Source organism: Staurois parvus, unplaced genomic scaffold (assembly GCF_062004578.1).
Source record: "Staurois parvus isolate SC_StPar_1 unplaced genomic scaffold, SC_StPar_1.0 ptg000694l, whole genome shotgun sequence".
Taxonomy (NCBI): Eukaryota; Metazoa; Chordata; class Amphibia; order Anura; family Ranidae; genus Staurois; species Staurois parvus.
Genome location: NW_028318490.1, coordinates 2,649,178 through 2,657,954, shown reverse-complemented (window position 1 = coordinate 2,657,954; position 8,777 = coordinate 2,649,178). Strand labels below are relative to the sequence as shown.

The 8,777-nt window shown below is 39.6% G+C and overlaps 1 protein-coding gene across 8 annotated transcripts in view; it reads right to left on the bottom strand.

Annotated features, from left to right (window-relative positions):
* Positions 1–2,574: 2,574 nt before the first annotated feature.
* MARK2 (microtubule affinity regulating kinase 2) overlaps positions 2,575–8,777 on the bottom strand; it is a 207,644-nt gene continuing 201,441 nt past the window's right edge. For all 8 annotated transcript variants that reach the window (XM_089652805.1, XM_089652803.1, XM_089652802.1 and 5 more), the window contains one exon: positions 2,575–4,348. In XM_089652805.1, the coding sequence (XP_089508931.1) occupies positions 3,997–4,348 (352 nt within the window). In that variant the 3' untranslated portion in view covers positions 2,575–3,996. The remainder of the gene's footprint in view (positions 4,349–8,777) is intronic.

The window sequence follows — 8,777 nt, the reverse complement described above, 5'->3', positions numbered from 1 at the left end:
TCTATTGAAATACTGTGGTATGACACAGGCAAACAAGACATCGCAAAAAACACAGATGTATTGAAATAGTTTAGTATACAGAGATGTAAAATTTTAAAAAAATGCACTAGAGGTAATGAAGGAAGTTGTACCAGTTGCTAATTGTTAGGGTTTGCAAAATTTTTCCATCACAAACTTTGAATATTTAAATCAGTGGTCCTCAAACTACAAGTCCCTGCTTGTTATTTATCAAGCCCTGCATGGAGGACCTTCTCCGACCCTGGTAGTGCACCATCATTCTTTCTGCTGCCACAGATGAGATGGTCCCATGCCTTCCACCAACAAGATACTATTTCTCTCACTGACACTGGTGCATTATTCCTCCATCCATCCATCAGCCACCAACACAGGCATTTTCTACTGCTACTGGCCACAGTCTATCCCCAAAGAGAATACATTTTTAAAAAGTTTGAGGACCCCTGATTGAAACTATCTGCCAATAAAAATACAGCTGTTTTGTGTGTGTGTGTTACCTTGAACCTTATACAAACCTGTGCAATTTAGCCATAGCACAAAATAGATTAAAAAAAAAAAATGGATAAACAGATGTTGCCTACAGAGCAAAACACCTCAAAAGGAAGTTTGGAAGGACCCTGTAATTGCCTGCTTGACCAATAGGGAGGCTTAGGATTTAGGAAGTAGCAAATTTTAACAGAAAGTGGGAGGTTTCCATGTTAACCCAGTTGTTTTGCCATGCAATTTCCACTAAATGCTTACACATTTTTTTTAGATGAATGAATGCTTAGTTAAATTGCCCAGACTGGAAAGTGAACCTTTTATTTATTTATTTTTAAAGAAAACATATTTGGAAATCCACAATTTCCTTCTGTTAAAAGAAGTATGGCTTTTGAGAAAAAAAAAAGATCTATACTTACCTAGGTTGATACTGCATCGATTCGATACTGCAATGGTCCCCTGCCAGCTCTGCACTGAGAACTGAGTTATCAAACGCCACTGAGCACTCAGTTCTCCCCCTACGCTCTGAGCAAAGAGCGGTGACTAGCTGGGCTGTGGTGGGGCAGGAGCGGCTGGCTCAGGCTCTCAGTGGCTTACTGAGGGGCTGAGCCAGGTGCCAGGCCAGGCTTCTGGGTAGATTCCTACTATGAAGATGGGATCTCTCTCAAGCCTGGACCAGCTGAGTGACATCAGCAGACAGCAGGGTGACAGGAGTGCAGAATGAATAGCACTCTTGTAATTCCCAGGAGGAGTATAACTACAATAGCTTTGGCTATACTTCTCCTTTAAGTATAAAGTGTGTATACACACGTTTTATATAGGGCCAAAAAATTTCAAAATAAATGTTGAGAATTTCTTCATGAAGGACTCAACTTATTTGAGAGCTAATCCAAAACTGAGATTTTTTGAGGATACTTAAGTAAAACAAACCCCCCCCCCCCCCCCCCCCCAAAAAAAAAACAATGTTTTGACACTACACCCAAGAGTCATAAGACTACAAATCAGTGTGGTGATCAAGGTCATTTCAAATTGTATCGGCAGGAATCCCCTGATTTCTGCTACAACTAGGTGCAGCTGCTGGTCCAGGTCACTATAATGACAGGTCACCAGCAGCCACAGCTATTCACGGCTCTCTGCACAGCTAGCGATTACCTGAGGTAAGTAATCGCTAGCTGTGTGGACAGCTATAAATACCTGCGACCACCAGCAACCTGTCATTATACTGAATGGAGCCAGCGGCTGCACCTAGTCATAGCAGAAATCAGGGGATTCCTGCCACTACAATTCACAACGATCTTGATTGCTGTTGTCAGTGTAGCCTAAGAAATGTGTGGAATCCAATTACCTCTTTGTATGCATTTAGTTGCATCGATTTTAAATGGTCTCAAATAGGTCAGGCATGTCACAACCCCTACAGTCTTCACATATGTGTGTTGTAGTGCGTTATAGAACAAGTGCTTTTTTTTTTTTTTTCTTAAATGTATTTGGGCTTGTGGTAATCTTCAGAATAAATGACAATGCACATATACCTGCAGATTACCACAACGCAGTTGTGTAAGTGTAACCTGAAGCTCATCCAGAATAAGTGCTTGTTGGTTTGTGATGTGTTGCATTACACTATCAATAACGTTGTCAAAAGGGGAGAATTAAGTTATTGCCACAGCTCAGGTGTTTACTAGCTGAGAGTCATTCTTCTGTCCAATTAGAACACAAGAACCCACTGATGAGACGTTCCAGTTCTTCTACCATGTTTTATATCAGAGTTGGGTCACCCCTTGTAACCAGCTTTATAAAAGGATAAGAAGGCACAGCATAGGATGGGAACTCATGCACAGCAGCATGGAAGAGCATGGGAAAGTTACAGATAAAGTTGGCATAAACTTGCAAAATTTGTAGTCTAAATTCTGAAGATTGCCATGATCTGAGTAAGATGTTGGTTTGCTTAACTCAATCTATAATCACTCTTCAGTTGTTGTTTTTTGTAATCATTGTTCCTGAGTATTCTAGGATATATTAAATGTACCCATGACATACAGAACAAACTTTTTTTTTTTTTTTAGAAAAATAAAACAGTCAGTGTCAACCGCAATTAGTTTCTTTTTTTTTCTCCAAACAGCAATGAAATCATTCACACAAAGGAAAATAATAAAATCAAATAAACAATAACGCTTGCAAGCGATCATCTGTCGGGCCATGGAAACTTGCTTCACCCCTCAACTGCAAGTGGGAGTCATACACATTTTTTTGGATTGATATTTACAGCAGATACAGCCCACAACCGCAACTGAGGGGTAGATAAAGTCTGATATGCTGTATTCACTGTACATTCCACAAACATTTCCTCAACAAAGTTGCCTCCACTCTTTCACTTTCAATACTCCTATAATTTAATTGATAAATTTCCCGGATTTAAACCTGCAAACATGTAGATTATATACATGGAGAGTGTGGCAAACAATGTCTAGTATTTCTGATCTTCATAGAAGTGTCTAGAATAAAGGGGTGCATTCTGTATACAGTGACATAGTCATGGTGGTGTGTATTCATGCTTTTTAATAAGGAGAAAAAGTGTGAACACAGAACTTGTAGATGGAAATCATAGTGGGCTCCTGGGATGCTCCTCCTTATGAGGAATATGTGCAAGTCACATTAACAATTTACTATTTGTTAATATGTAGAGAGAAACATGGAGGAGGTTCTGGACTGGTCCAATGAAAATAAAAGGAAACTCAAAGTGTGCTTGGAGAATTAAACAGTTGTTCACATCTTTGTACCACTGATGATGTAACTAACACCAAATGAACTGTTGCAACTGATTATTGCCAACTTTCAAAGAAAATAAATAATGGAAAAACAGCATGTAAATAAATGTATTGGTAGCCCACTGGGTTTCCACCATACAAATCTAGTTGCCTGCACAATATTTCTCCATGCTGGGCATGTCTTTACCTGTACCTGTGTATTAAAGGGCACCCTGAGCTATTAGTTCAGTGTCATGACGATTTTTAAATCTCTTCTGTACAAAGACATTGTACATTTTTATAATCCTTCTGTACAATGTGAACTCATCTGTAGACAAAAAGGGATATACCCTTTCCAAGCTCTTTTTCTGCTTTATAAACTGTACCAGAAAAACTGCATCATAGAGCTGACACACATTAATAGGAAGGGAAACCACTCTACAATCTCATTCTACAACCCTTCCTCTTATCAGTCTATTAGATAATCTGAGCCCAATCCCCAATCTTTAAAATAAAAAAAAAATTATAAACCTATTTCAAATAAAATACCCTCAAAACCTACAATGAAAAGGAGCAGTAGTCATTCCCAGGGCACCCTGCCAACCCCCAACCACAAAGCCTGATTTGTCCTTCCAGGACAGGCCAGCAAGGAGAAACAAATGGAACTTCCTGCATCCACTTGGCTAAGAGTGCTGACCAGCTATGGCAGGGGGCTGTAGGTGTCTCGTTTTGCAGTTTCAGTCTGAGAGCTGGAGCCTGGTTAAAGTTTGAGTTCATTGGCAATTTTGGAGGCAATGTTCTTAAATGCCATAGAAGTGCCAGAGATTCTTTTGAAGCGCACACCGTTTAGAGAGAGGCGTGGAAGCTTGCACACCTCCATTTCCCACTGTACATAGTTGTCATGCCCGGGTGAACCATGGATACAAAGCAGCATGTACTTCTCTTGTAGTTCATGTTGGCAGTTGTTGGCATCCAGTACTTTGCGTATTTCACTCATCATCTCATTGGGTTCCATTGAGCTGGTGGTTTTCATACTCCATGTGAAGCGCAATGAACGTGGCTTGGAGTCCCTCAGGTCTTCTTTCTCCTTTTCTGCCACTGTCAGGGTAGGCCTGAGGAAATGAACATATTGTGTTACACAATGATGTATGTGCTGTAAATCAAATCCTGGTAGTTTTCACATCACAATCACATACAAAAACATATAAACAAAGGAAATTATCTTAAGATACAGAGATGGTGTTACATAAAGCGGTTGTAAAGGCTCAAGGTTTTTTTTACCATCATGCATTCTATGCATGACGGTGGTAAAAAACGTGTGTGCAGCAACCCCCCCCCCCCCCAAAAAAAAAAAAAAAAACAAAAACAAAACTTACCTGAGCACCATCGCGATCTAGTGATGTGCACGAGAGCCTTACCTTTCCATGGACTCTCCATCCTTATTGGCTTCCACTGCTGTCAATCACAGCTAGTGAGCCAATTAGGAGAGAGAAAGGGGCGCTTAGGTGCCCCCATAGCAAGCCGCTTGCTCTGGGGGCACTTGGCAGGAGGCAGGGGACCTGAGAACAGGAGAATCAGGGCTGCTCTCTGCAAACCACTGCATAGAGCACACAAGTTTGACATGTTTTTTTTTAATCCTTTAATGTCAATTTAAAATTGCATTACCAACTGATGGCATCACCAAAATACCTGGGAATGGAAACAATGCTTCCAAACAGAAGATGTAAACTAAAACAGGGCAAGCAAAATGCTGTTGGAAGCAGCACCCTTAGTGAATCACAATAATACAAAGTAGACTCAGCTGTATAGCTGCAAACAGCTGTACTGAGGTCAACATTCAAAGAGAACACTCTAGGTTTACCTTGAATTCAACAAGAAAAGTAACTATTTATTTTTTATATTGTAAATTGCCTTGCTAATGCAGCAAGAAAAAAAAACCCAATACATTGTGCATTAAAATTTGCACTTTCAATGTGTTCCGCTTTCAGTGCTTACAATACTATATGCTATCATACAGGGAAACACTAGAACACAGTTAATTTATACCTTCCAGAAAAGCATTCTTATGAATATTTTTCCCTAAAAATGTACTGTACTCTGTAAATACCAGTGATTGCTAAGGTCAACTGAAATCTGCCAAGACAACCTACATCCTATTACCTCACAATGCAAAAATACATACCTGTTACTTTGCTAGCATGACCTGGTCATGTGATCAGCAGTGGCCGCTTAGCCGATTTAAACTAATGGCAGAATGACAGCAGCCACTGCTGTTCTTATATAACTTGAGTGGATAGCTGAAGTTAGGGACAGATGTCTGAGACTGGATGCCGCTGAATGGTTTGCACCCCTCATTCTCTGTTTTGGAGTGTCTGAGTAGGTGTAATTTCAGAAGATAACACTTAAGCCTACTACACACGATGAGAAAATCGAAAAAAAAAAAAAAAAAACCCATTGCTTTTGGCGTGATTGTACGATAATCTATTTGTTAGTACACAGCTTTCGAGAGATGATCACGACAGTCCATGCAAAATTATCTGAAGGGATAAGCACGAAATTATTTCTTGTATGATACCAGAATGAACGATTTTCGCTTAATCAGTACAGTATTCGTCTATAAAAAATTAGACCAACACCACGCATGCTTGGAAAGGAAAGAATAGATCACAATACATTACATGACTACCGAGGTTGTATTCTATTGTACAAGAATTTTCGTAACTTTATTTTTGATATGAGATTAGCGTGTAAAAAAAAAAAAAAAAGATCATTTGTGCAATAATCTCATCATGTGTACGGGGCTCATATTGCAAAAAAAAAAAAATTAAAAAATTATCCAACTTTATTTTCACCTGTTCACCTTAGTTGTTTAGTTACACACACCATGTGTACAGTATAAAAAATATAGTGAATCTATGGCAAAAGGGTCACAGGCGTGCATCCAAAAAAAAAAAAAAAAAAAAATCAAACATCCAATATTCTTATCGTGTGATGGGGGAAGACCTGACAGACACACTTGGGGGACACTTGGAGATCAGGCACATAGAAGAAGCTTGAGAGAACAGCTATTATCCTAAGTGATTGGGGACATGTAGCAAATATAAAGTAGCTTGGCTGTAAAAGTACACTTGAAAAAACCTAAAGAGGTCTGCCTTTCCTTAATTAAGGTTTCCTTTAAGTTTTTAATTGTATACTTGCAGGTCAGAACAACAGGTTCCCTGAGGTGTTCTCAGGATGAAAGGTATGATTACCTGATGAATCCTGGGAAATTTAAAAAAAAAAAAATCCTTGGGCTTAAGTTTCTGAGAAGGGGAGGCAGTGGCATGCAAAATGTGTCAAGGCAAAATACTAGTGTTTTAAAAGGTGTACAAAACAGTTCTGCTTCCTTTTCTGTAAAAAAAAATACTGGTTGTCCTAGGTATCACTTGGCTGTTGCAGACAAGGAGCTTAAAAAAAAAATATGTTAAATCATAATAGGTTTGTTTCATCCACTATTGAAAGGCCACATACACTAGGACTTTTCAGGTGCTACCCTCAATGAGATGCACAAAAAACCATTTTAAAATCATTGAATTCTCCATTTATTATACATGTAGAGATTCATAAAACAAGAGTATAAAAATGTTTGTGGTTGCCTAAATATTCAGCAATTGAACACATTCCTTTACACCTGCCTATTGCCCTATCACCTCTAAGATGAGATGGTGGTTTATTCCCCATAGTGCAACCTACAGATAATAGGATTCAGCCATTAAACCAGTTAATCTGTTAATGAGAGTCTCCTTCAATATGAAAGCCATTGATATACTATATTGGTGTACATAAATGCACCTCTATGATGGGACAAAATCTCTTGAGACTTCAATGCCTACTTGAAAATATTGTTTTTCTAGATCTGAAGGTGCCTCTTTGCAGTATTCTTTCTGGCTCTCTAGGGTGTGTAGGGTGGGCTCATGGCACTGTGCCAGTCATGTATACAAGTATATTTATTAAAAAATGATGTCAAACTATTAACCACCTCCCGTCCGGCCATTGTATATAAAAGGCTGGATGGTGGCAGTGCAGGGTCGGGTGGCCGTTTAATAAACAGCCTCCCAGCACCCTGCTTGTGCGCGCTCCCTGGGAGCACGCAGCACCGCGATCCGGTGCCCGCTGTGTCCTCCGGACACAGTGGAACACCGATCATCGGACGGGACCTCTGTACGAGGTCCCGATCATGTGATCACTGATTGGCCAATCAGTGATCACATGTAGAGTAGTAAGCAAGCTGTCACTTCTGACATCATTGCTTACTACGTGTGAAATCTGCGATTGATCACAGAGGTCACATGGTAAAAGGCTATTCACAACAGCCTTGTACCATGTGACAAGCTGTGACCAATCCACAGCTCACTCAGTAGTTCTCAATGGCTGCAAGAATGCAGCTAGAGAGAAGGAGAAATGATTGCCTTTACAGCCTTTCTGGGTGTAAAAGCAATCAGTATAAAAAAACAAAAAACAAATCTTCATCACCTCCCACAAGTACTGACACTGTACTGCTAGGGTGACACTATGTAAAAAAAAATAAAAAATATTAAAAACAAAATGTAAAAATAAAAATGTTTAAAAATTATAATTTTTGGTTATAAACTAATTTAGGTTATTGTTTTTTTACTAAAAATATAACGGAATAAATTTTGGCTAAGATTTATGATGAAATACTATTTGTTCGCAAAATTGTATAAGAAAAACACTTTTCAAAATTTTTGGACTTTTTAATTTACATAGCAAAAAAAAATAAAAATCCCAGCGGTGAATAAATACCACCAAAATAAAGCTTTATCGGTCTAAAAAAAATGCTAAAACATTCATATGGTTACAGTGTTGCATGACCGCGTAATTGTCATTCAAAGTGTGATAGCACTGAAAGCTGAAAATTGGCCTGGACAGGAAGGGGGTAAAAGTGTCTGGACTGGAAGTGGTTAATATACAGGATTTACACAGCACCAACTGTTTGCGCAGTGCTTTACAATCTAAGGAGACAGTACAATTAAAAAACAAACTACAAGAGGGTTAAGAGGGCCCTGCTCACAACAGCTTACAATCTAATAGGTTGGGGCAAGAGGTACAAAATGTAATAACTGTGGGGGACAAGCTGATGGAAGAGTTAAAAGTTCAGTTGTGTGAGGGGTGATCGGTTTTCTTGAAGAGATGAGTTTCCAGGGGTCGCCTAAAGGTGGCCAGAGCAGGAGACAAGACAGATTGAGGAAGAGTTCCAGAGGATGGGAAAGGCTCTGGAGAAGTCCTTGAGGTGAGCATGGGAGTAAGAGACAAGACAGCTAGAGAGCAGGAGGTCTTGGGAGGAGCAGAGAGGATGGCTTGGGTGATATCTGGAGACAAGACTGGTGAAGCAGGCTTTGTATGTTGTTAATAGTATTTGAATTTAATTCGCTGGACAATCGGAAGCCAGTGGAGGGATTGGCAGCGAGTGGTGGTAGACAAAGTGGTTGGTAAGGTAGACGAGTCTGGCAGCAGCATTCATGATAGACTGAAGAGTGGATA